General features: G+C 39.1%; 1 protein-coding gene across 3 annotated transcripts in view; it reads left to right on the top strand.

Moving 5' to 3' along the window:
* Positions 1–7,039: 7,039 nt before the first annotated feature.
* pip4k2aa (phosphatidylinositol-5-phosphate 4-kinase, type II, alpha a) overlaps positions 7,040–27,868 on the top strand; it is a 246,388-nt gene continuing 225,559 nt past the window's right edge. Inside the window, exon 1 of one of the 3 annotated variants that reach the window (XM_087987399.1) lies at positions 7,040–7,473. In XM_087987399.1, coding sequence (XP_087843525.1) covers positions 7,342–7,473 — 132 coding nt within the window. In that variant the 5' untranslated portion in view covers positions 7,040–7,341. Of the gene's footprint in view, positions 7,474–8,114; positions 8,226–27,868 lie in introns of those variants that run through there. The other 2 variants (XM_043690447.2, XM_043690449.2) reach the window with 2 other exon arrangements.

The raw sequence follows: 27,868 nt of genomic DNA, 5'->3' as shown, positions 1-27,868 counted from the left end.
ACTCTGGAGAACAAGTTAGAAATTAAAGTAGACAAGTATCCAGGGCCAGTTTGGATCTACCCCAGGTTATTGCGAGAGGCAGGGGAAGAAATAGCTGGGGCATTAGCAAATATCGTCACATCCTCTTTGATCACAGGCAGAGTTCCAGAGGACTGGAGATTAGCCAATGTTGTTTCCTTGTTTAAAAAAAGGAAGCAGGGATAATCCAAGAAATTGTAGGCCAGTGAGCCTGATGTATGTGGCGGGGAAGCTCTTGGAGAAGATACTGAGGGACAAGATATATGCACATTTGGTAGAAAATGCATGAGTTACTGATAGGCAGCATGGTTTTGTATGAGGAAGGTCATTGAGGAGAAAGTGAGGTCTGCAGATGCTGGAGATCAGAGCTGAAAATGTGTTGCTGGAAAAGCGCAGCATGTCAGGCAGCATCCAGGGAACAGGAGAATCGACGTTTCGGACAGAAGATTCCTGAAGAAGGGCTTATGCCCAAAACGTCGATTCTCCTGTTCCCTGGATGCTGCCTGACCTGCTGCGCTTTTCCAGCAACACATTTTCAGCTATGAGGAAGGTCATGTCTCACCAACCTGAGTGAATTTTTTGAAGAGGTGACAAAGGTATTTGATGAGGGAAGGGCTGTGGATGTAGTTTGTTTGGACTTCTGTAAGGCATTTGACAAAGTCTCACATGGCAGATTGGTATAAAAACTAAAGTCACATGGGATTCAGAGTGGGCTAGCTAGATGGGTACAAAACTGGCTTGGTCTTAGAAGATAGAGGGTACCGGTGGAAGGCTATTTTTCACACTGGTGACCAACAACTGGTGGTGTTCCACAGGGATCAGTCTTAGGTCCTCTGTTGTTTGTAGTATATATATAAATAGTCTGGAGGAAAATGTGGGTTGGTTGATTAGTAAGTTTGCAGAGATGACACGAAGATTGGAGGAGTTGCTAATAGTGCCGATGATTGTCAATGGATACAACAGGATATAGATAGTTTGGCAGCTTAGGCACAGAAGTGGCAGATGGAGTTTAATCCAGACAAATGTGCAATGATACATTTTGGAGAATCAAATTTAGGTGTCAATTATATTGTAAATGACAGAATCCTTAGGGACATTAACATACAAATCGATTTGGACACGCAAGTCCACAATTCCCTAAAAGTGGCAACACAAGTGGCCAAGGTGATTAAGAAGGCATACAGCATTCTTGTCTTCATTGGCTGGGGCATGGACTACAAGAGTTGACAAACCATGCTGCAGCTATATAAAACCCTTGTTAGGCCGCATTTGGAGTATTGTGTGCAATCTTGATCACCAGACTACCAGAAGGATGTGAAAGCTTTGAAGAGAGTGCAGAAAAGGTTCACCAGGATGTTGCCTGGTCTCAAGAGTATTGGTTATGAGGAAAAAAGACTGGGAATGTTTTCACTGGAAAGACAGCAGCTGAGAAGAGACTTGATAGAGGTCTACAAAATTATGAGAGGCATAGATAGGTTGATAGTCACAGCCTTTTTCCTCGGGTTGAAGTTTCAATTACAAGGAAGCATATGCTCCATGTCAGAGGGGGATGTTTTTGGGAGGGAACTTTTTCACGCAGAGAGTGGGAGGAGCCTGGAATATACCCCCAGAAGAGGTGGTGGAAGCAGGCATATTGGTGACATTTAAGAAGCATCTGCATGATTACCTGATTAGGGAGGGAATAGAGGGTTACGGACCAAATAAGGGCAGAAGGTTTGTTTTTTAGTTTAGTTAGGGCATGATGTTTGGCACAGGCTTGGAGGACTGAAGCTGTACTTCTGTGCTGTACCCCTCTTTTTTTCTTTTGTTCTTCTTTTGAATAAGAGGTGCCTTGTGTCAGGAGGCATGGTGAAGAAGTTGAGAAGAGTTCCAGCCTAGTCAGCTGCCAATTCTCCTGGGTAATAACAATTCGGGTTAGTTATAGAGCCCAGGGTAGTGAAAGAAAGTGACTGAGATATTTCTAGTAGTTAACACAGTATTATTTGATTAAGTACTGAATAAATTAATTGGGTTTTAAAGAGCCCTAGGTGTCTCCACTGCATCTTTAACTATGTATATACGGTTGTCTAGCAGAGATGGGCAACAAGGTGATCATCTCGGTTCACAGTAAATTGTCCAAATGTCATGTTGTTCTTTTATGTTAAAGTAGAAAAATGTCCATCCTTTTCATACACACACAGTCAATACAACATTGAGCATGACAAGATCCTTCACGGTAAGCTGATATGAAAGGTGAAGTCCACATCAACTGGTAAGATAGGTACAGAACTGGCTTAGTCACAGAACACAAATTAGCATTGGAAGAATGTTTTTCTGACTGGAGATCTGTGACCAGTGGTATTCCACAGGAATTAGTGCTTGGATCCCAGTTGTTTATAACATATACAAATGGTTTGAAGCAGAATGCAGGTGGCCTGATTTGTAAACTTACAGATGACACAAACATTGAAAGAGTTGCAGATAGTGAGGAGGATTGCCAGAGGTTACGGAGGATATAGATAGGCTGGAGACTTGAGTGAAGAAATGGTAGTTGGAGTGTAATCTGGACAAATGAAAAGTGATGCATTTTGGAAGATACAATACAGGAGGGAATATACAGTAAGTGGCAGAATCCTGAGTAGCATCAACATACAGAGGGATCTATGCTTACAGGTCCACAGTTCCCTGAAAGTGGCAACACAAGCGGACAAGGTGGACAAGAAGGCATATGGCATACTTTCCCTCATTGTTGGGGCATAGAGTATAAAAATTGTTGTATGGAATTTCAGTAAGGCCACATTTGGAATATTGCATATAATTCTAGTTGTCACATTACCAGAATGATGTGAAGGCTTTGAAGTGGGCACAGAAATGATTTACTAGGAGGTTGCTTGGTTTGTAGAAACAACTTGGTTTGTTTTTGCTTGAACATCAAAGAATGAGAGGTGACCTGACAGAAATTTACCAAATTATGAGAGGTATTAATAGAATGAATAGCCTGAGCATTTTTTGCCAGGGTAGAAATGTCAATGACTAGGGCACATAGTTTTAAAGTAAAAAGGGGAAAGTTTAAAGAAGATATGAGGGGCAGGTTTCTTACACAGAGGGTGATAAGTGTCTGGAATGCACTGCCAGAGAAAGTAGTGGAGGCGAATACAATAGCGATGTTTTAGACGCATCTTGACAGATGAGCAGACAGGCAATGGAGAGATATGGACAACATAAAGGCAAGGCTTTTAGTTTATAAAGGCATCACATGTCAGTGCCATTGTGATAGGTGAAAGAGCCTGTCCCAGTGCTGTACTGATCTTTGTTTTTGACACAATTTAAACACACTAAATGTCGAAAAATAGCAGTTAGATACTGCCCAGATAATTTATATTAGTGAGAGACATGTCTTCACCAGAACAATCAAGAAAACGGCCCTTCTCTTTGAACAAAGACACACAATCGTTAATATTCACCTGAGAGGATGGGCAAGATTTTGATACGATCTCACTATTGAATTACAGTAATACCAAGAGTGCAGTATTCCTTCAGTCAAGTGTCAGGTAAACTAAATTATATGCTCAAGAATCTGGAGTTAAATTTCAACTCTTAACTTCCTCAACTCTCACAGTCAAATACAACTAGCTAATGCAGACATTTTTTAATCTACAGTATGATGCCAAAGTTCCATATTGCACTGAAACTGGCATCTGACTTTGAACAACGTATGTATGTTTTTTTTATCTTTCGCATTTGCTCATGTCAGTGTTTCATTACAAAATAGAACTCTTAGAGCAGAGCTGAAAATGTGTTGCTGGAAAAGCGCAGCAGGTCAGACAGCATCCAAGGAGCAGGAGAATCGACGTTTCGGACATGAGCCCTTCTTCAGGAATGAGGAAAGTGTGTCCAGCAGGCTAAGATAAAAGGTAGGGAGGAGGGTCTTGGGGGAGGGGCATTGGAAATGCGATAGGTGGAAGGAGGTCAAGGTGAGGGTGATAGGCCGGGGTGGGGGTGGGGGCGGAGAGGTCAGGCAGAAGATTGCAGGTTAGGAAGGCGGTGCTGAGTTCGAGGGATTTGACTGAAACAAGGTGGGGGGAGGGGAAATGAGGAAACTGGAGAAATCTGAGTTCATCCCTTGTGGTTGGAGGGTTCCTAGGCGGAAGATGAGGCGCTCTTCCTCCAACCGTCATGTTGCTATGGTCTGGCGATGGAGGAGTCCAAGGACCTGCATGTCCTTGGTGGAGTGGGAGGGGGAGTTGAAGTGTTGAGCCACGGGGTGGTTGGGTTGGTTGGTCCGGGTGTCCCAGAGGTGTTCTCTGAAATAGGCCGCCTACTTGCGGAACGTCACCCCAATATAGAGGAGGCCACATCGGGTGCAGCGAATGCAATAAATGATCTGTGTGGAGGTGCAGGTGAATTTGTGGCGGATATGGAAGGATCCCTTGGGGCCTTGGAGGGAAGTAAGGGGGGAGGTGTGGGCGCAAGTTTGCATTTCTTGCGGTTGCAGGGGAAGGTGCCGGGAGTGGAGGTTGGGTTGGTGGGGGGTGTGGACCTGACGAGGGAGTCACGGAGGGAGTGGTCTTTTCGGAACGCTGATAGGGGAGGGCAGGGAAATATATCCCTGATGGTGGGGTCCATTTGGAGGTGGCGGAAATGACGATGGATGATACAATGTATATGGAGGTTGGTGGGGTGGTAGGTGAGGACCAGTGGGTTTCTGTCCTGGTGGCGATTAGAGGGGGCTCAACGGTGGAGGAGTGGGAAGTGGAGGAGATGCGGTGGCGGGCATCGTCGATCAAATCTGGGGGGAAATTGCGGTCTTTGAAGAAGGAGGCCATCTGGGTTGTACGGTATTGGATCTGGTCCTCCTGGGAGCAGATGCGGCTCAACACTTCAACTCCCCCTCCCACTCCACCAAGGACATGCAGGTCCTTGGACTCCTCCATCGCCAGACCATAGCAACATGACGGTTGGAGGAAGAGCGCTTCATCTTCCGCCTAGGAACCCTCCAACCACAAGGGATGAACTCCGATTTCTCCAGTTTCCTCATTTCCCCTCCCCCCACCTTGTCTCAGTCAAATCCCTCAAACTCAGCACTGCCTTCCTAACCTGCAATCTTCTGCCTGACCTCTCCGCCCCCACCCCCACTCCGGCCTATCACCCTCACCTTGACCTCCTTCCACCTATCGCATTTCCAACGCCCCTCCCCCAAGTCCCTCCTCCCTACCTTTTATCTTAGCCTGCTGGACACACTTTCCTCATTCCTGAAGAAGGGCTCATGCCCGAAACGTCGATTCTCCTGCTCCTTGGATGCTGCCTGACCTGCTGCGCTTTTCCAGCAACACATTTTCAGCTCTGATCTCCAGCATCTGCAGTCCTCACTTTCTCCTCGAAGAACTCTTAGAGCAAGCAACTCCACCAATAGCATGGTTGGAAATGATCAACACTGATCCCAAGTGTTCCTGACAGATGTGAATGTCTGATAGCCTCAAGGTTCCAATCAAAGATATGATTCAATGTATCTGTTTAGCTCTGAATCCACCTTGGTTTCCACCATTATTGAAATAAAAACTGTACGTTGAACTGCTCCCTGCTTCGTATGATCCAATCTATATCTGACACAATTTAGTGTGATGCTTCTACACTTCTATGCAATATGGCTGCCTCAGGAAGCAACGGAATTTTTAAGAAATCAACCGACCGCCTAGTAATCAAATAACTATTTTGATCACTAAGCCTCTGCTTTTGGAAATTAAGTAACTGAACACTTCTAAATGCAGTTAGTTGTATTTTAAAAATTATTTTAATTCAACATCCTGCAAGTATTTCCTTTTGTGGTCACATTTTGTTTTTGGTGCTACCAATTACATTTTTCATACTTCTAATTAAAAGTGAATTATTTGCACACAACTTGAATCTTTTACCGCTTGTCAAAGATCCCTGCTTAAATGACAAATAATTTATAGTTGCTCTAACTTTCAAAATGAATATCTGGAATAGGATGTGTTTGATATTGTAACGATTTAAAAGGTCAAAGTAGGTAAAATTCATAGAATCAAAACTAAACCAGTCAAAAAAAGGAGGGGCAGAGAAAACTGGGGAATGGGTGAGTGCTTGTGGTTACATGATTGTGTATTGATGCAAAATTGGGGGTTAATCTTGCATCGTTGTACTTCTTCCCAAGTTATAGAACCGTTAGGCTTTGCCTCATAACGTCCGTGGATACCGTCTTCTGGCATTTTGATTACGTTATAGATGTTACATCAATGCGAGTGATTGCATTGCTGCAGTACTGATGAAACACAAAACACTTATCAAACCCTCCAACTAGGGAAACAGGAGTTATCTGAATCAATTGAGATATATTAATTAAAATGACAGTGTTCAAACCTTAACATTTGGATATACCGTACTCAAACCTTAACATTTGGATATACCTTACTCTGATCAATCCCAGTAGTTATCCAACTTCCCTCTGGAGGAGAAACGTAATTCACGCCACTAACCGGACAGTGGCGTTATTTCCTATGTACAGTAAACACTAGTATATCGCTAACATAATTAATATACAAAATTAACATTTTTCTTCTGAAATAATTCTGATTTTATCGTTTCAACCATTATGTATTTCAGAATTCCACCACATCCATTTTAGAGAACAAGTTTCTCCACACGATTGTTTTTGTAGTTCCCCGTCCCCAGCAAGACAAGCACATTGTCCACAGCTCTGACTTATCGGATTGTCTTATTTACTTGATACACATAACGGAAGGCTATAAAGTTTTCAAGCATTTTTTAGATGCTTGTAAAATACCACATCACGCCCACTCACTCTACAACCCAACTTGATGGCTTTTATTCTCTTAGATGCACGCGGGATCAAATCTTCTCGTGCAATCCTGCGATTGGTCGCATGTCTTCAGGTACCGTCCTATTTAGAACATTGCAAAGCTGGGCTCCAATTGTGTTTTGTTTCTGACGCTGTCAATCACAAGCCTTTGTTTCCCCGCCTAGTCCCTAGATCTCCAGGCTGCGTTGCAGTGTGCACTGCGTGTGTGCGCGGCTTGTAGCTGGAGCCTCGCCTCCTCACAGTTTCTCATACACACTCATCAAGGTCCGGAAGCGACAGGGCATTGGAGAATATATAATAACCAGCCTGAGCTACTACTACCACCACCACCCCAAAACAATTCCTGATCATAACCGTCTTAACTTCTTGTTTTCAATGAGGGGAAGGAAGAAGATGTAATAAGTTTTGTTTTAAATCACAAACATTTCCATTTCAACAATTACAAAGAGAAAAAATCATTTGGTGAATAAAACGAAGTAAAAGCAAAACGCGAGACAGGGGGAAAGATGGCAGCGAACAGTACAACATTCGCCAGCAAAACGAAAACCAAGAAGAAACATTTTGTGGCTCAGAAAGTAAAGCTGTTTCGAGCTAGTGATCCATTGCTTAGCGTCTTTATGTGGGGAGTCAATCACTCGGTAAGTCTCTTTTAAAAAACATCATGAAATGCGGTAACTGCTGTGTCTAACTTCTGCAGGAAATCAGATCAGCTGGATTTTCCATGGACACGTTACTATGTTTCTGCGTCTAGATTTCATTTCCATTTCATTTCATCAAAGCTAATAGACGTGGGATTTGATAAGCTTTAGAAATCTATGCTGTGCATGTATATTATAATGTTATAGTGGAAGATGTGATAAATATGAATGGCCCTGCAGCATTTCGTTTTAGGAGGCGACTCTGTGAAATGACAGCTCCTTTTAACTGGGGTTGCATTTGACAGATAAAAGCCACGTTTAGCTTAAAGTAAACGTACTTCATGTTATGCGTCTATGATGTGAGTGAACGGAGGTATTTGGCCGAGGGCCTGCACCCTTTTCATGTGACTCCTAGCGGTTTTTTTAAGACCAAAGGCGACGGCCTGGAAACCCCTCAGTGTCAACTTGCAGTCGAGTTGTGATGTAATTGAGACTGACAGCTCTGTTGACCAATTGATACCAAGATCCTGAGCCCAATGTGATTCATGAAAGGAAAGCCCAATGCGAAGGAGGCGGGGCAGAAACCTGCGCTTTTTTAAAAATGTGCAGCCCCTAGACACATGACAGCTGCATTGATTCTTGTTTGACTGTACGAGCCAACTCATGGTAGACCCTCTCCGAAAAAAAACGCAAGCATCATTGATATTTCTTTTGGCCATCTAAGCAAATGCACTGGCTGTTGTGCTTCTCTTGTACGTATTGTTGTCATGGTTTAGACTAGCGTTCTGACCTCCAGTTTTACATGTCAGCGTTTTATATCGTGGGCATTCAGGGTGACAGGCTAAATCATCGATCTTCAATGTTCTGCCGTCAGAACTTGTGGGATGTACAACATCGCCTCGTTGTTTAATTTCAAAGCAGAGTTTTGCGAAAACGATGTATTAAAATTGTGGAAATCCACAGTAGGCTGGACATTATGACAACACAATTTATGTCTGCACCATCATAACTAATATATCACAACTAAATCATTCAAGAGATGAAAGGTGCTTCCTCCATCTATAGGAAGGAAGAATGGTAACCAAATTTACTTGGATTTCTATTTCAAATACGAAAGTGGCTTGAATGTCAGTGGCTTATGCCAATACATAATTGCATCTACACTGCTATATAACAAAGTAACTAGCACATTCACACATTTATACATAATAGTATGTACATACAATCAATAGAGTGCGCCGATCTTTGCCTTGGAGATTGAAACCGTTATTGACATTAACATGGCCTTGGCTCAGGCCTTAGATGAACGCATGCCTCCTGTTGTCCATCGCTCTGGCTCATTTTAACTGCAGCTTGCAGGGTTGGTGGTTCCCATAAAATTAAATTGTTAAACCTGTTTAATTTTGCAGTTTGAACTCGAATGAGTTTTGTGATAGAGAAATGTGGCTATTTTAACTCGGATAAAGGATATTCATTTAAATGTGCTACAGTTTGTTTTAATACACCATGGTTATTTGGCTGTGATTCTGTTCTGATTGGAGCTGTCATTTCTTCACTCTTCCACATAAAAAAATTGAGTTCTTTTTCTTAACTATAAAATTAAATGTAACAATTTTAAGGAAGTTAATTGTTAGGCTTACTGCATTGCCGTAGTATTGTCAAGTGTGATCTTGCTTTCTTTCGTTGGGGGCGAAGGGGCAGGGAATGGTTGAGTTTGAGTTCTGAACAATAATTTTCAAATAAAACCGGTGTGTATCTTAGACATTTTTTTCGATGAACCATGTGCCAAATATTTTGTAATGAATTAGCTTTTTTTATGTAATATTTGAATTTAAGGTGTATTCAGCAAATTCAATCATGAAGTAGTTCTCAGTAATTTGAAACACTGAAATTCTGTAATGCAAATATCTTGACATTACACTGTTAGAAATGAATTGTGAACTTCTCTAGGGCTCCCTCTGTTTCAAACTTTGAGTGTATATGGGACTTTTATTGACTTTTATCCAATCTGGGAGAAGGCTTAAGACACCAAGTTTGGTAATTGCGGGAGTGTGACTTTGTATTGCAAAGAATAAGCATCAATAGCAATTGATATTAAAAAAAATGGAGATTCTCTGTAGTGACAGATGAGATTGTGTTCTAAAATTGGGTGATATGTTTAGTTTGCCATGCTAAAGTAACTGGGTGACTACTCCTTGGATTAGATATTCACATTTTTATAGTCTCTGCTTTGTGGTGCAGAAAGTTATGGCCTTTACTGCAGAGGTCTATTGAGGCTGGGTAATTAAGTAAATTCAAGGCTGATATAGAATTTTAATCAGTACAGGAATCAAGGGTTCGAGAAGAAAAGCAAAAAAGTGGAGTTAGGCATGATTAGATCAGCTCTTGAACAGTGGTGCAAATTCAATGGGCTGAATGGCCTACTTCAACTCCTACATCTTAAGTCTTATTGCTTATGGAAATCACTTACTGAACGAAGGCAATGCAATTGAGAGTTTGCCAGTGATTTCCTGAACTGCAGGGAAGATAGGTGGCATGTGGTTGTAATCTTAAGAGCAATATTTGTTTCTCAAGAATTATTACTGATATTGTATATGTTGAATACTGAACATAAGCACTTTCTGATTCAGTCAAGAATTAGAGGTAGCTTAGGAGCTTTCACTTCAGATTTTTCTTCAGGTCACATTTCTGGGGTTGGAGGGCTTTCATTCATTTTCTTCATGGCAATGGTGTAGAGGAACAGGATTGGAGTAAAATATCTCTTATGTAGTTAACATGATGCAAGCAAATTGGGCAAATGGCCTTCTACATGTGCTGGTATTTTTAGGCAGTTTTGTTACTTAAGCAAGTGCACTAGCTTATGGTGACACGTTTTAGATACTATTTATAGATGTGTCAATGTTGCAAAAAAGGTTTATGCTAAAAGCAGTCTTAATGCAAAATTGGATAGAATTGTTACAGTGTTAGTATGTCTGGCCTGTTTTAAATGTATTTTAAAACTGATTCATATTTAACCACAACCTCCTTCACTTAAGACTCTCTCAATTTTCTGAAATTAATAATGTACTGTGAATGGAAATTCATATTTTAAAATGGTTTCTAATTTTGTTAAACATACTGAAAACAATTAATATACATAAATAAGAATGCAGAATTGGCGATTCATGCACAACAATTAACAATTGACTTAGCTGGTAAATAAACCATATGTTAGACCACTTTGCAGTAATTTTGATTTTTTTATTACTAAGTTGCTGCTTGGCATTTTTGATGAGTACCTAATTATTATGAAACTAAAATGTAATGGTTATAAGAATGCTTGTACACTGTGCTATAAGGTGCTAATGAATGGATTTGGCCTAGGTGGCACTTTTTGTTATTTAGTCAAGGAGCAGCACTGAAAGAGATTTGGAAATAGATTAAATCGTGTCTCTTTTTGTTAATACATGGCTTCAGAAAAACATTTACATATTTTAAATTGCTTTTAATAACGCACAACAAAGAAGTGAACATTTCACAACATCAGAACATCTCAAAGTACCTTGCCCTCAGTTTCGTTGGTTGGAAGTGAAAAAAATGGTTCTCAGAAATGCTAATTAAGTCCTGTCGCTAAATTAATCTGGATCAAAGTTAGACCTAAGCTTTCAAATCTCCATCCCCTCCAATTTCCTCATAAATATCAAGCCCCAAGTATCAGACATAGAAATAGAAAGATAAGAGATGCAGAGGTATATCAAATGAGACAGGGAGTGGGAAATGATGAGAGTAGAAATACATAGTTGACAAGAAAGTAAGTCAGTTTGGGAAGGAACCAACGTATTGGTTAAATATCTAAATAAATACATGGAAAGTCGCTGCTTGGACTTAAGACTGCCTTTTGAAATCATAGTAATAATGAGAAACATATTTTCATGATATTTAAAGTTTTTTTTCTTTCACAATCAGGTTACACATTTAATAGTCACTACAGCTTTGACATCACCTACTCTGTGCGACATACATTTCTTAATATTGGTCAGCATAATACTGGTGTTATGTTTGTGGCACGTCAGTTGTGCAAATATTTCTTTCTCTCTCTGTCTGTCTCTGTCTCTCAATTTTAGTTGAAGCACCTATAGTTTATATACCTTATCTGAAGCTGTATAACTGCACAGAATTATTCCAATCTCTTTAAAAAGGTCTTCAGAGTTGTTTCATATGATCTTAAGTCTTAATATTGGATGGAAGGAGTAATGTTTCATTCAAAATATCAGTGTAATTGGGCAGAATCAGTGCAACCCAAACAGAAGATTGGATATTTTAATAATAAATGAATTATCTGTATTATATGTTCTCTTGCATTACTTCATCCAAATCAAGACCTGTTTACAAACTCCCAGGTCAAAATTAAGAGATTTTCTCAGTGACATTAGTTAAAGAGTGAAAGTCCTTCAAATTTTTCACTCATTTTTATGCTGATTCTAGTAGGCACATTTTTAAAAGCCTTTTGTAAGAATAGCATTTAAAGTACTAAGCCTTTATTAGTCAGTGTATTGCATAAAGGAATTAAGATGTCATGTTGTGGCTGTACAGGATATTGGTGAGGCAACATTTGGGAAAAATGCATGCCATTCTGTCTTCCTGCCAAAGGAAAGATATTGTTAAACTTGAAAGGCTGCAGAAAATATTGGCAAGGATCTTGCCAGACTTGGAGGGTTTGAGCTAGAGGGAGAGGCTGAATAGACTGGGTCTATTTTCCCTGGAATGTCGGGGGTAAAAGGGTGATCTGAGAGGTTTGTAAAATTGGGAGCAACTGAGAGCTGGAGTGGAACAGGCTGGAGGCATGGAATGGTGCAAGTGGCTGAGAACCGGAGCAGAGCGGGCTGGAGGCATGGAATGACTGAGAGCCAGAGCAGAGCGTGCTGGAAGCATGAAGCAGTGTGGAGTATCTGAAGCAGGAGCAGAGCAAGCTGGAGGCATGGAGCATGGAACGGCTGAGAGCTGGAGCGGAGCAGGAATGGAGCAGTGCGGGATGGAGTGGTGCAGAGCAGTGCGGGAATGGTTGTTGAACTGTGGTCCGGTGCGGACAGTCAGTGGCTTGAAAGGCCAGTCAGACGACATATAGAAGCCCCTGTGCTGATCTACTACAATGTAATGTTTATCTGTAATTGATTTATTTGACTATAATATTTATTTATTTAACTTCATCTTATTTCTCACTTATACTACAAGGTAGTGCAACTTCTTTCTTCTTTGTTCCTCTTTTTGTATCTTAGATTTGTACCGAGGTAATTTGTACCTAAGATGATGGCATAAGAAGAGACATTGTAAACCTTTCCCTGTGCTTCTGTACTTGAGTACATATGACAGTAAACCTCATTTTAAATTCTAAAATCATGTGGGGCACGGATAGGGTGAACATTCCCAAGGTTGGGGAGTCCAAAATTAGAGGGCATAGGTTTAAGGCGAGAGGAGGAAAGATTTAAAAGGGATCTAAGGGGCAACGTTTACACACTGAGGCGCGGGTATATGTATGGAATGAGCTGCTAGAGGAAGTGGTGGAAGCTGATACAGTTACAACATTTCAAATGCACCTGGATGGGTATCAAGAGTTTCTATAAATAGTTGAAATAAAAAAAGTGAATAATGTGAATGTAAGTTTTATAACATGTAAATCTAGAGATTTGATAATAGAAAATAAAAGGATGGCAGGTGAATCTATATTTGCTATAGATGGTACAAGTAACATCCCAGAAGCAAATTGGTAAATGTAAGTGGGGAGGGTTTCGAGGGATATGGGGCATAGGCCGGCAAATGGGACTAGATGAATTCAGAATATCTGGTTGGCATGGACGAGCTGGACTGAGGGGTCTGTTTCCATGCTGTACAGCTTTGACTTTCTAAGTCATTGCCTTATGTACACCAATAAACTACCGAATGGTTTAGTGTATATTGTTTAAATTGGTTTTCAGTGTTTTAAATAGTTTAGCAGTGTTCTGGACATTCAAATATATTTTTGATCAACATATTTTCAGTTGGAAAATTTCCCAGGTTACTGCTTTTGAGTTCATTGAGAAATATATTTTAATAGAGGAGAGAAAAAAGATGAATACAGTCACACTCCTTGATTGTACTGAGTCATTGAAGATCTTAAATCTCTGCAAATGTAAATTAATTTTAGCAGAGTCTTGAATAGTAACCTTACCTGCACAATGTTGAACATGCATTTTCTCAATTGTAACCAATGTGATGACCTTACATATTTTGTGAAATGAGCAAGTACAAATTTCCAGGAGAAATCTACATTGATTTGTGAGTAAAGAACTTGAATGAAATGTTTCTGGTAATACATTTTAAATGCTCATTTTCAAAAGTTGTTTTCAGTGGAACTGGAAATATTTTGAGATTTAAGGCATTCATTGCTTATCTTTTTAATAAGCAAACTGTTTTTGGAAATCTATTCACGATACTGTAAGTAGGATAATAGCTAGTTTGAAGTGTATAATCATGCAAAGAATGCTTAGCGATCTGATTCCAGACTCTGATGCAGCCATTGAACATGGTACCAAAATAAGGAGTGCTTTTCTGCACAAACTATATGCCATATTTATGAACATGCTTGTACCTTCTCTAACTATGATGCTTTGTTAAAATCTGGAAAAGCTGGAACAAAACTCAGCAAATTTGAAAATACCTGCAAAAGTCCACACTGTCAATAGCTCAGGTCCAAACTGTTCAGTTCTAAGGAAAGGTCTTAAAACTGAAAAAAATAAATTACTGGCAAAACTCAGCAGGTCTGGCAGCATCTGTGGGAAGAAAGCAGAGTTAATATTTCAAGCCTGGGTGAATCTTCATCAGAATCATCATTTGCAGTTCTTTGTTTTCAATTTGAAGATAAAACTTCAATTGACTGTCTTCTGTTTCTCCACAGGTGCTGCTGGATCTGCAAGATAGTTTAAATCTTTTCTGTTCTTTTCCAATGTGCAGCATCTGCGTTATTTTGTTTTTTGTTTACCATGTTTTGGATTTGGGTTTTCTCCCCTGCAGCTATTGTGAGGTAAATACTCACAGTGGGACAGTACCATGTGATTTGGTTGTAAAGATGAAACTGATTTAGTTAGCTGCCATGTTTTAAAAAAATGTCTAGCAACAAAATATTTTACCTGAGACACTTTGCCAAGCACAAGGATAATAGTTATCATCTGGAGGTGCAGCAGCCCATCAGAAGGCTAGAGCTAGCAATCTTTTCACTTTGTGTACCTTAACTATGAGTGTTAATAACAGTCTATATCAGTTTTTGGTAGCAAAATTTGAAAGTAGATTGAAATACAGATTTGTTTGCAACATGATTTACCAGAGATTGGGCAATTGAACTATTGCCTCTTGACCTGTGTACAGGTGAAGAATGAAGTAAATGGAGAGGAGAAATATTATCCAGCCGCTGGTTTAATTAGTGCTGTGATATTCTCAAGGGAAGCAATTTATTAAAAATTCACATTCAGTGCTTGCCAAATGGCTCTGGTAGATGCACTGTCAAGATCCTATTTGTTGTCCCCTAATCACAAAAAAAATTGGAATTCAGTTTTTGATCTGCAATTGCAAAATTTTAAAAAATGCTTTCCATTATTTAATCTGGTGGGCCTACAGTTTGGTGCTGTAGGAGCCAGCGAAATCCCTTTGAGGTACCAAGATTTTAAAGTCATTATTGTTGTGATATTAGTTTAGCAAGATGAAACTTCAGAACTAGAAATTGAATACAATAACCTCTTGCTGTAAATACATTGTGTTTGTGTAAATAAATTCATTTAAAATATGACATGTTTAGCCCTGAAATGTAATTGATCTAACTTGGCATCTTATACAAGGTCTCGCTATAATACATGATTTATATTTAAAATGAAAAAAGCAGCTAAGAAGGATATGATTGGTAAGGTTGTGTGGACTATCTCTGGTAAGGTGGAGAAACAGAAGATAGTCGATTGACACTATCTGTTGGATGACTTTTCCTTAGAACTGAACATTCTGGACTTCATTACAGGTTCTGCCAGATTTGCTGATTTTCTTTTCTAACTTCCAGCTTTAAGAGAATAAATATTATATCAGAAAGGCACAGTAATAACCATGGGAGATTTTAATCTACATATAGCCTAGATAAATTAATGGAATAATTTCAGAATACTTTTTTCAAACAGCATATTCTGGAGCCAACCAGAGAGTGCCCTATACCTAGCCTGATTTGTTTAATGAGAGAGGATTAATTAGCAATTTTATTGTGAAGGTGCCCCTGGGTAGCAACAACCATAGTATAATTTAATTTTACATTCAAGTTGAGGGAGAAGGGAATGGGTCCAAGACTATTATTTTAAATATAAATATGGGCATGAAAGTAGAGTTGGCTGAAGTGAATTGGCAAATTAAGTTAAATGACAAGACAGTAAATGTGTAGTGGCAGACTTTTAAGGGGTTATTTATGAATATGCTAAATATGTTCCCATGAATTAGAAAAATTCCAAGTGACAGACCCAAGCATCCAAAGTTAACTAGAAAGGCTAAAGGTAGTAGTAAACTTAAAGATAAAACATATTATTGTGCAAAGGGAAGTGGAAGGTCAGAATATCAGACAGAATATATAAAAAAATGTTTTTTTTAAGAAAGGAAAGTACAAAAGAAACTTGGCCAGAGCAGTAAAAATTAATCAAGAGTTTCTATAAATCGTTGAAACAAAAAAAGTGAATAATGTGAATGTAAGTTTTATAACATGTAAATCTAGAGATTTGATAATAGAAAATAAAAGGATGGCAGATGAATCTATCTTTGCTATAGATGGTACAAGTAACATCCCAGAAGCAAATTGGTAAATGTAAGTGGGGAGGGGGAAACTCAAGAAAATGATAATCACCTGAGAAGTTGTTCTGAGTAAATTGTTGGAGCTGTGAGTTGACAAGTGCCTGGGTGCTGATGTATTTCATCCTAAAATCTTTTTTAAAAAAAAGTGGCTAGTGAAATAACTCGTGCATTGATTTTAATTTTCTAAAGCACCCAGATTCAGAGAAGGTCCAATTTGATTTGAAGATTGCAAATGTAACTCCTTTTTTCAAAAAGTGAAGGCAGATGGGAAGTTTGAAACTAGAGACCAGATAACTTCAACATCTGTCATTGAGAAGCTATTAATAAAAATGTTTTAGCAAGTCACTTAGATAAGTTGGAGGTTATTGGACAGAGTCACTTATTTTTTTGTGAAAGGGAAATCATGTTTAACCAATTTATGGGGAGTTCTTTGAGAAAGTAACACACTGTGGATAAAGCAGAACCAAGCGGATATACTATACATCTAAAGGGAATACCCTTTGCTTCTTCAAACTATCCACATAAGCAACATTCCTCTTCCCTGGAACTATTCTTGTAATCTTTCCTGCATCGTCTCTAAAGAACATTTCATTCACTTTCTAAACTGCAGTGTCCAGAGTTATATAACACTCCAGCTGAACTCAAAGCATTTTGAAATAAAGCTTCATTGGACTTCCTTGCACTAAATCTTAATTTCTTAAGCCTAGCATCTCTATTTCCTTTCCATACATTTTCTCAATCTGCCCTATGAACTGCAATGATTTCTGTACATAAATGCAGCAGGTCACTCAATATTGGCACATTTTACAATTGTACCCATTATGTCATATTACCTTTCTTCATATTTCTACCAAAATGTAGCAGTATTAATCTGCCAAGTGTTCACCCATTCCACCATCCCATCCACATCTACTTAAAGTCCTTCAGCATTCTTATCACAGTTTGCAACATTATCAATCATTGTGTTATTCGCAAATTTTGAAATTGTTATGTTGAGCCAAGTCTGGACCACTAATATGGGTCAAGAAGTTTAGTGCTCGTAATACCAACCCTTAGGCTGCATACTATATACTGTCCTCCAGACTGAAAACAACTGTGCACCATAAATCTTTTTTTTCGTCCTTCAACTTTGTATCCATCTTGCCATTGTTCATTATATTCCACAGGCCTCCTTTGCTCACAAATCTATCATGTGGCACTTTGTTAAATGTATTTGGAAGTTCATGTACATCATGTCATCTGTATTATCTTCATCAGATTTTTCTTGTTGCCTCATCAACAACTGAATCTAGTTAGTTTACACCACTTGTTTTTATCAAATTCATGATGGTTTTCCTTAATTAATCCACCTTTGTCCAAGTGACTATATCAAACTAGATGCTGGAGATCTGAAGTAAAAATGGCTGAAGAAATTCAGCAGGACTGGCAGCATCTGTGAAGATAGAAACTGTTATACTTTAAATCTCCTATGATTATTCTTTGATATTCTGAAGAACAGTCATATTGGACCCAAAAATTAAGAGGTCATGACAAAGTGGATGCTGTGAGGCTGAAGTATGTAGAGCTAAGGGTAATAATCTCAAGCTAAAAGGATGTCATTTTAAACTTGGATGACAAGAAATTTGTTCACGCAGAGGGGCCTCTGCTCAAAAGCATGGTGATGCTCAACTACTGAGCATTTTCAAGACTGAGGTTATCAATTTTTGGGCACTAAGGGACAGGGGTGTAGGATAGAAAAGTGGAATTGATGTTAAACAAAAGTTTTGAATGGCGAAGTGAACTCAAAAGGTTGTGAAGACTACTTCTGTTACTTGTGTTTATATGTATCTGGTGCTGATCATTGGTGCCCATGAAATTGAATTGGAATCAATCATCTATAACTAATTATTTTAGTAGTTTCAAAAGGGCTTGGAAACCAGTGCCAGAAATCAGACCAATTTCAAAAGTTACAGTGCAGCAACTCACCAAGGCTACTTCAGCAGCATCTTTTCTTCAGTTCATGACCTTGAGCACATTGAAGGGCAACAGCAGCAGATTTTTATCTTTACCTATTTGTTCAAAGGATTTGTGTGTTGCTGGGTAGGTCAGCATTTACTGCATAGGAACTCCAATTGAAAGCTGTGCCCCCATCCTCAAGCTGTACATCTCAGATGTAGAACCATGACTTCATTCCTACATCATTGAGTGGTCAAATTGTGAAACTCACCTATTGCATTTCCAACGCCCCTCCCCCACGTCCCTCCTCCCTACCTTTTATCTTAGCCTGCTGGGCACACTTTCCTCATTCCTGAGGAAGGGCTTATGCCCGAAACATTGATTCTTCTGTTCCTTGGATGCTGCCTGACCTGCGCTTTTCTGGCAACACATTTTCAGCAAATTATGAAACTCTTTGTGTAACAGCACTCTGGCTGGACCTAGGTCACATGGACTATAACAATTCAATATGACTGCTCAACACCACCTTCACAGAGTAATTAACAGTGGGTGACAAATTCTGGCCTAACCAGCAGTCATACAACCTGTGAACACACATATCCTTTCATAAAAAAACATTTTTAGGCAGTCAAATTGAGGCTATATTTCAGTGTCATCTCGTTATGCTAGAACTAATTATGAATAGTGAGTGACTTTTATGACTGGAAACTCCCTTCCAGCTCTATAGCAGACCAATGAAAATTGCACCTGGTAGATTATTGTGCAAATGCATGACATTCCAGACCTCCCTAGTGACACTATGTGTAAATCACCTGATATGTTTGTCAGCTGTACGGACTGAGATTACAGTTTGAATCTTAGTTTATACCAATTTTGATGGAGTGGGGTTGACAGTATTTTAATTGGCAAGGGCTTGCTCCACTAATGTTGACCTGTACTTTCAAATCACAAGTGAATTTCCTTCCTATTAATCTGTACAAAGCATATTTTCAGAAATGTTTTAATGTGTAATGTGCCATAACTTTTTGTTAAAAATCTACTGCAACAATAGTGAGAGAACTCAATTCAATAAACATGAGCAAATTTAAGAAAGCTATTTTGTCATGTCACTTTCTTTCTGATTATCATGATGCTGTGGAAATATTTCTACTGGTATTCTCCAACCAATTTTGTGAATACAGGCTAATAAGTGGCTGTCATTGAGTTAAAAGACAGCAAGCCAATTGAGTTGTTCTGATAAACTTAAAACTACAAGCATGAGGCGTGACTATTTCATGAATGTTAAGAGAACTCTGATTACCACCTTAATCTCATTGGCAACTGTCTAGTCTTTGAGATACGTACTCCTAAACATGTGGTGACAATTAGATATTAAGGACTCGAGAGCAGAGTTGAGGTTTGTGAGCAGAATGAGTTAGATGTAGGGAGGTAAGAAAAGTGAACTACTGGATTATAAACTTTAAGTAATGATGACATGGAGAATGCTTGATTTAGATTTTATTTCTGTGACGGAGTACAGTAGGGTGTGTGACTTATAGGAGAAAGTGAGGACTGCAGATGCTGGAGATCAGAGCTGAAAATGTGTTGCTGGAAAAGCGCAACAGGTCAGGCAGCATCCAAGGAACAGGAGAATCAACGTTTCGGGCATAAGCCCTTCTTCAGGAATGTGTGTGACTTATAAAGGAGTCAAAATTATTACCCCACCTTTCTCCCCCTTATATTTGCACCAGTGTTACACAACTCAAGATAATTATGGATTTATAAGTGATTGTACATGAGGTTGAATTTAGTGACTATAAATTTGTGAATAAAAATGAAAAAACTGACTTTTTTGATCTGCATACTTGCGTCTTTACTTTCACTGATTTTAAAAAACTTTCTGCTTTCCAGCTCTGAAGGTGTTGACTCCTTAACGCGAGGTATGGGGATAGTTTTTCTCCAATGTACCTGTTTTTCTCGTGCTCCTTGAAATTGAATGGACAGCCTGTTGCAGTACTTTAGCTAAGCCCAATTCTACCTTTGCCAACATTCCATCCTGATTTTGCACAGTGTGATAATGCTGCTCCTTTAACAAGGTTATGCTGTGCTTGGGTTTTTTCCAGAGAGGTCATAAAAGCAGTGATTCAGAAAAGTCTGGGCTTAACTATTTGAGAATGCTTTCAAGTAGCATTTTAAAAAAAAAACACTTGAACAATGAAAGAGGAGTGTCCAGTTCTCCCAGCTCAGCTTTTCTCTGCTTTGGTTTGGTTTTAGCAGTGTGGCTGTTCCCTGAAAGCAGTCAGTCAGTTTGAAACTGCTGGTTCAAGAAACAGCTACATGGAAGGTGCTCCATGCTGAATCTCTCTGCCATCTCTCTTTCTCTCTCCCTGTCCTCTAAGACCCTGTGTTTGATTTTACTTTTTTTTGCCAAGGGGTGTTTATGGGGATTGTTGCAGGAATTTGGAACAGCATCATTAAGTTGGACAGTCTGCTGGGTTTTCAGATCGGTTGTTATTCTATATTCTGTTCTCTTTTGTTTGTGTTTAATTCGGTAATCTTGCAAATAAATTTTGTTTTGTTGAAAATGAAGTGGTTGGACTAGCTGCATTCCTCCTGAAATATCCACTTTATACCTGCTTAAAACCTCTGGAACAGGTGGGACTTGAACTTGTGTCTTCTGGCTCAGAGGTAGGGAAGCTATCACAATGCTACAAGAACCTTTAATCTTTTAGCTGAAATGGAAATGTCCTATTCCCAATAATATCATTCAGTGTACAATGTATGGCTGTTTATAGTTTTGATAATGTGTTTGTATTTAAAGGCAATACTTGACATACCCTTTGCCAATAAATTAAATGTCCTTATATTTTTTCAGGTATGTCATATCAACCTGCACGTACAAACTTTTTTTTTTCTTTTGTCCCATATATCTTGCATTTAAGAAAATGTCAAAGCATTGCACTAGTAAAGTTGGCAATACTAGAGTATGGCAGTATTGGCAGGAAATATGCATTATTTTTTCAGTGCCTTTTCAGTATGCTATCTTCAATAGTGCCACAGCTCTTGAACTGAGCTGTACTTCTCTTCTGAAATATTGAGGCTGAAAAGATTACATATTTATGCAATGTCATTTTTTTTGTTGTGTAAAATTTCATGCAATGTGTAGGTGAAATGTTCTCTTTGGGGATTCTTGTGACAACTTGCTTGTTAAGCACTGGTGTAAATGTGTTATTTGTTAAGTTTGTACCACTCTGAAGTTGAGAACATAGAGCATACTTTAATAAAAGGTGTAATCAATGAAGTAGCTCATACTATATGTGAAATTTGAGAGTGTAATTTATTTTGTTTGTGAACCACAGAGAAAAAGGCAAGGGCATAAGTATATAGACTTTGCTTTGATTTGGGACTAGACCAAAATAGTTCAGCTTTTTTAATCTTTATTTCTGGTAGGCAGTTTAGATCATGTGGAAGGTTACATCTTTTTATGTGTGATGTTGGTACAATATCTTTATTAGAAAAAAGTATGGAAAATGTTGCAAATGTGCAGTAGCTGAAGCTGCATTAGTGGAAACTTAGAAAGTTTATGTTCCAAATGAAGATGATCTTTCAGGAGATGATGCCTTAGTAGCTGGGTAACATTCCATGATATTGAATATTCATCATTCCATGGCTGTCTATTGTATTGTTTTAAGTGTGTTATCTGTTCTCCGAAACTGGATACAAGGTCTTTAAAATGTAATCAAATTGTTATTTCAAAATGTAAATATTTTTAAAAATGTAAGACAGGAGAACTTATTTTGAAAGCAATTGTCCAGAATGTTGCAATGGAACTGATTTCTAGCTCAGTGTTTGTTGGTTCAGTTGGCTGAATGGCTGGTTTGCAATGCAGAATGATGCTAACGGTGTGAATTCAATTCCTGCACTGACTTGAGATTATCACAAAAGATTCTCCTTTCAACGTCTCCCCTTACATGAGGTGCGGTGACCCTCAAGTTAAACTGTCACCCCTATTGTTGCCCTCTGTAATGAGAGAAACAGCCTATGGTCAGTTAGGACTATGACAGATTTAGCTTTATTTCTAGCTGCATTCTCTTAAACTCTTTGTATTTCCAACACACTGCTATTGATAATGTTATTTACAATGATTGTACAAACACAGTTTTTTAACAAAAATGACACTTGCTAGATATTCCTGTTTGCAAATATTAATCACTTGGACTTATTGGAAATAAGTTAGTAAGTGATTTGTTGCACACCCTGCCTTCCATTCTGGATAAAAGTGTACAAGTTGAATGGGGGGGGGGGGGGTGGTGTGCAGAGCAGTCAACCAGATGTGCTTCCTTTGGACACAACACAAATCTTATCTGTATGACTATGGCAAATTTGATAAATTAAACACTGCCAATTGAATGCAACCCATTAATTGATTTTGCACATGGAAGAAACTGTTCTGGTTCCTGATCACATTGTAATGTATCACAGTTATTTTGGGATATTCTAACCTTTTTTGGTTTTATTCAGCTGTTCACATCTTCCTTGTTTTATGGGATGTTTGCAGTCTGGTGCAGCAGATTTGAAAATAACAAGTGTAAGATTCAAGAAATGTGGGTGAAAAAGTAAACAGGAAGTTATGGGCCAGTTTACCTAATATCTATAATAAAGAAAATGCTAGAATTTACAAGGGACTTATAGTTGCTATCGGGCAGAGACAACATGGTTTTATAGAAAGGAAATAGTGTTTGAGTTTTTAAAATTCCATTCCCAGGATGTGGGTGATGGTGGCTGAGCCAGTATTTATTGCCAATCCCTAGTTGCCCTTGACAAGGTAATGGTGCGCTGCATTCTTGAACTGGTGTCATTCATTTGGTGTAGGTACAACTACAGTGCCATTAGTGAGGGAGTTCCAGGATTTTTACCCAGCAATATGAAAGGAATGGTGATGTATTTCCTAATCAGGATGGTGATTGGCTTGGAGGGGATCTTACAGATGCTGGTGTTCCCATGTATTTGCTGTCTTTGCCCCTCTAAATGATTGAAAACTGTGATGGATTTTTGATGAACAAGGAGTTGAAGGTGGGGTGTGGCAAAGCAGGAAGGTGGAGTTAGTTCATAGTCAGATTAACCACGATCTTATCAAATGATAGAGTAGGCTTGATGGGTCAAATGGCCTGTTTCTTAATTTCTTTTCTTCTGAATCTGCTCTCCTGTTAACAAACCTATTCTTTGATTCTGTTCATTCCCTTCATCTGAAAGGTAATATTGTGGGAAACCTGATGATCTTAGCACCATCTGTTTTTCCTTGGAAAATGTAGAACATTGTTTATTCCAGTCCTACTTTAGATAAATGCCTCATTTTCTTCCGGTCAGTTGTTGGCTATAGTAGTATCAATTCTTGCTGTCAGCCAAGACTGAAAATTTCAACTTTACTTCTAACTTCATGTGGTCCATCTCCAACTGTTGTCCTTTCTTTAACTTTTATCTCTTCATTCTGTGGATAGTCTATCCCCAATTTCCATGAGAAGATCACTGATCCCTTTTAACTTTACTTTCTTTTACACAGCTTTCTCTTAAGGACTGACTTCACTTGTCTCTATTTCTCCATATCTACCACAATAGTTCCAATGATGTGCATTTGATATATTATTTTTCCTCAACGACCATTCCCTCTGCCACAGTTCAGCTTTTTCCAACCGTCTCCAAATCTGTGATCAACATCAAGTATTTCCACCACTCCTAAACCATTCTGTTTGTCCCTCCCTTAGCATCCTTCTAAAGTCCCTCTGCAACATTCTGATCTACTTTTCAGTCATCCCAGCACCACTGCCAACTTTCCAATTCTCTTTTGCATGACACCTTCCCTACAAGCACAAGGGATAAAACAGCTGAACCTATACTCCTGCTGCTCCTAAAATCAAATACCATTACTTCTCTCATGTGTAACTGATTTGCTTGTACTACATGTTCATATGTTCCATTACCTTCATAACCCTATGCATGAACTTGTAGCTTATGATGGTCTATTCTGCCTTGGAGAAACCAAACATGTTCATAGCATGATCCAAGTTTCCAGTCACCCTTCATTTTTGATTTGCACTCTCTGCAACCTCTGTATCCAGTCTCCAATAAAGCTCAATGTGACTTAAGGAACAGCTTATCTTTCAAGTAGTTACTTTACTATTTTCAGGATTCAACATTAATTTCAACAATTTCAGATCATAAACTCTTACCTCAATTTTTTTCAGATGGCAGTTGGTGGGTTTTGATTCTCCGGTAGAAGCATTATTTGTTTCTTGTTCAATTATCATAATTTTACTTGCACCATCATCTTTTGACATTGATACTTTCATGCCTTCCATGCTACTTTGAGTAGCAAAGGTTAAGGAGGTACCTGATGGAGGTGTTTAACATACTGAGTGTGTACAAGGTGGACAGAAAGCAGCTGTTCCCCTTATTCTAAGAGTCATTCTAAGCGTCAAGGTTGGACTCCACCCAGAAAGTGGGACTTAGACTCCTCCTAGACAGGACAGAGGTCGTGAGCTTCCAGTGTTAACAGTGCCAGAAGGAGTGGTGGCTTTTGCAGGTGCTGTGCTCAAGTCTTGAAGAGGTATTCAGCACTGGATCAGAGCTTGGGTAGGTAGGTGGTGAAGGTGTCTTACAAGGCAGGTGAGGGGCTTGGTTTTAATAGGCTGTGGGGAAAGGTGGATATTAAGGTGGGGAAACACCTTGGGATGAGGGGCCATCGAGGAGGACTCTGTGTTCCTAATCACTAGCCCATGCAGGGAAACCTGTTGGGTTAACCGCTCATTTCAGTCTCTTCTGCTGGTTAAATGCCAGTGGTGGTGAGATGTACTGTTAAGTAGCATTAATTGCGAACTTTTTAAAATTCATTATTGGCATGTGGATCACACTGGCTAGGCCAGTATTTGTTGCCCATCAACAGTTGGCCTTGAAAAAGTGATGGTGAGCTACATTATTGAACTACTGCAGTCCATGTGCTGTAGATAGACCCACAATATCCTTAGAGAAGGAGTTCCAGGATTTTGACCAAGCGGCTTTGAAGAAATGAGGATTTATTTCCAACTCATCATGATGGGAAGCTTGGAGAGGGACTTACAGGTTGTGGCATTCCCATATATTTGCTGCCCTTGTCCTTCCAGATAATAGTGGTCATGTATTTAGAAGGTGCTGTTTAACAAGCCTTTATAGTTGTGTGCAATCAGTGCATTTTTAGGTGGTGCGTGCTGCTCAGCGCTGGAAATAGAGGGAGTTAATATTTATTGATGTGGCAATCAAGCAGGTTGTTTTGACCTCGATAGAATCATTATTATTGGAGCTGCACTTAGCTAGATAAGTGGAGAGAATTCCATTACCCTCATTTCTTTCATTTGGAGATACTGAAGAGGCTTTGGCTAGGCAGGAGGTGTTTTACTCGCTGCATGATTCCTAGCCTGAGTCCTGCTGTTACTACCTACAGTATGGCTAGTACTGAACTATGGCTAGTCAAGTTCACTTTATGGTCAATGGTGATTCTCACGATGTTGATAACTGGGGATTCAGTGATGGTAATGCCATTGAGCGTCAAGGAGGGCTGATTAGATTCTCTCTGGAGATGGTTATTGCCTGGCACTACTATGGTGCATATGTAATCTGTCGCTTGTCCATCCAAATCTGGATCCCCACTTCCTACCTTTATGATGGAGGGAAGGTTAATGATACAATGGCTGACAATAATTGGGCCAAGGGCCTCAATTGACTTGGTCAGGTGGGCTGCCCAGTACCACCCTGTTTTTGGTAAAATAGCATTGAGGGGTGGATCGATAGGTATTGGGAATGCCACCTCTAGATTGTGTGTGCCCACCTCCCACTCTTTCAAACCTGTTGGCATGCGAACAAAAATCCATGGTTTCTGTGACGAAAATGTATTTTTCTGCTGTTCTATTTATGCTCTATTATATTTACCCTTTTTAAACAGTTTAATGTACAACAAGGTTATTGATGGCTAATTTATAATTATCCAGAAGCTGGGGGCATGTATGATGATCAGGAATAATATATGATTCACAGCAGCCATAGACATTATTTTGACCAACAATGGCCCTAGTAACATCACCCTCACTGGCTCACATTTGCTCCTCATTCATTTTAATTTTAAGATTCTGGTACTTTTATTTCAACTTAGTCTAGTGCCCCATCCTGAGTTGACTAATTTTCACCTCAGCAAAACTCAAATCTGGCACTATGTGTGGAATTCAGCTCTGAAGAAGAGCCATATTGAAACGGAAACATTACTTCTCCCCCTCCCTCCACAGCTGCTGCCAGGCCTGCTGGGTTTCTTCAGCACTTAGTTTTTATTTCAGTTTTTTATTGTACTCTGTTCTAGTTTTTTTTAAAGAGTCCTCCTATCAATTTGGTGCATTGTCCAACACCATGTTAAGAGGGGTATAAAGAAGGACTTGGATTTATATAGCACTTTTTATGACCATTGGACATATCAAAGTTCTTTACTGTCTATTTGGGTGCTCTTGAAATATAGTCACCTGTAATTTAGAAAATATAACAGCCAAATTGAGCAAACTTTCACAAGCGGCAATGTGTAAATGTGCAGTTAATCTGTTCACATGATATTGATTACAAGGATAAATATTGACCAGGGTACTGAGGTTTAATTCCTTATTCTTCTTCAAAATTGGACTTTTAGCATCCACCCAAAATGGCAGATGGGATCTCTGTTTAACAGTCATCCGAAATACTGCATTTCTGATATTCAATCCTTTCTCAGTACAGTACAGCACAGCATGCAGTGGAGTAGTAATTTTGACTTTTGTGGTCAAGTCCTGGGGAAGTTGGATTTTAACTTGTTGCACAGAAGTGAGACTGCTGCTACCAGATGAGTCATCGTCAAAATAGTGAATTGCTTAGTGATTGAGTTACCATGAGACAGTAAATAGTATGAAGCCAATGTTTTGAGGCTATCTGCAACAGATGTATTTCTTGGTTTTTGACAGTTTAGGAGGGTTAGTACAATTTAAAACTAGTGTGAAATATTTCAATGCACTTAAGTTGTGGACATGGTGTGTTTGCATATGATCAATGACCTGAGGATTACTTGTTAAATTGATTATTGTCACTGAATCCAACCAGGATATCTAAGGTAAAAAAATACAAAAACAAATAAGGCATGGACCCATAACACACCAGATATCTCTTTGGAAAATCATATTTTCTAGAACTACCGATTTATGTTTTCAGTTTATGTATGGTAAATCTCAGTTATATGGCTGATAAAGGACAATGATTTTTACATCCTCGGGTTCAGGAAAATGGGTTAAGTATTCAAATGAAGTGCCTTTCATCTCCTGGACCATTTCACTATGTTTCGCAAAGGCAACTTGAGTATGAAAATGTAGCTGGGGTGTCAGAATACAGTGAGGAATTAAAAGCCTAAATCTAAAATGGATAGTGAGTACAAATATCACATTTTAGAGAGTATACAAGCATTGTTTTTCTTTTTACTTCAAGGCACGCAGATTGCACTGCACCCACAGAACAATCTATACGTATTGTAAGTGGAAATAAATGATGTGGTAAAATGATAAGCTACTCAATACTGGCAACAGTGTGTAAACGGAAGCTGTCTTGGTTCTGAATTCTTGCT

This window comes from Chiloscyllium plagiosum, unplaced genomic scaffold, assembly GCF_037043375.1.
Source record: "Chiloscyllium plagiosum isolate Xiang-an unplaced genomic scaffold, Cpla_swu_hap1 HiC_scaffold_5, whole genome shotgun sequence".
In the NCBI taxonomy this organism is placed as follows: domain Eukaryota; kingdom Metazoa; phylum Chordata; class Chondrichthyes; order Orectolobiformes; family Hemiscylliidae; genus Chiloscyllium; species Chiloscyllium plagiosum.
The sequence above is the reverse complement of the archived record's forward strand: the minus strand, read 5'-3'. Positions and strand labels throughout refer to the sequence as shown.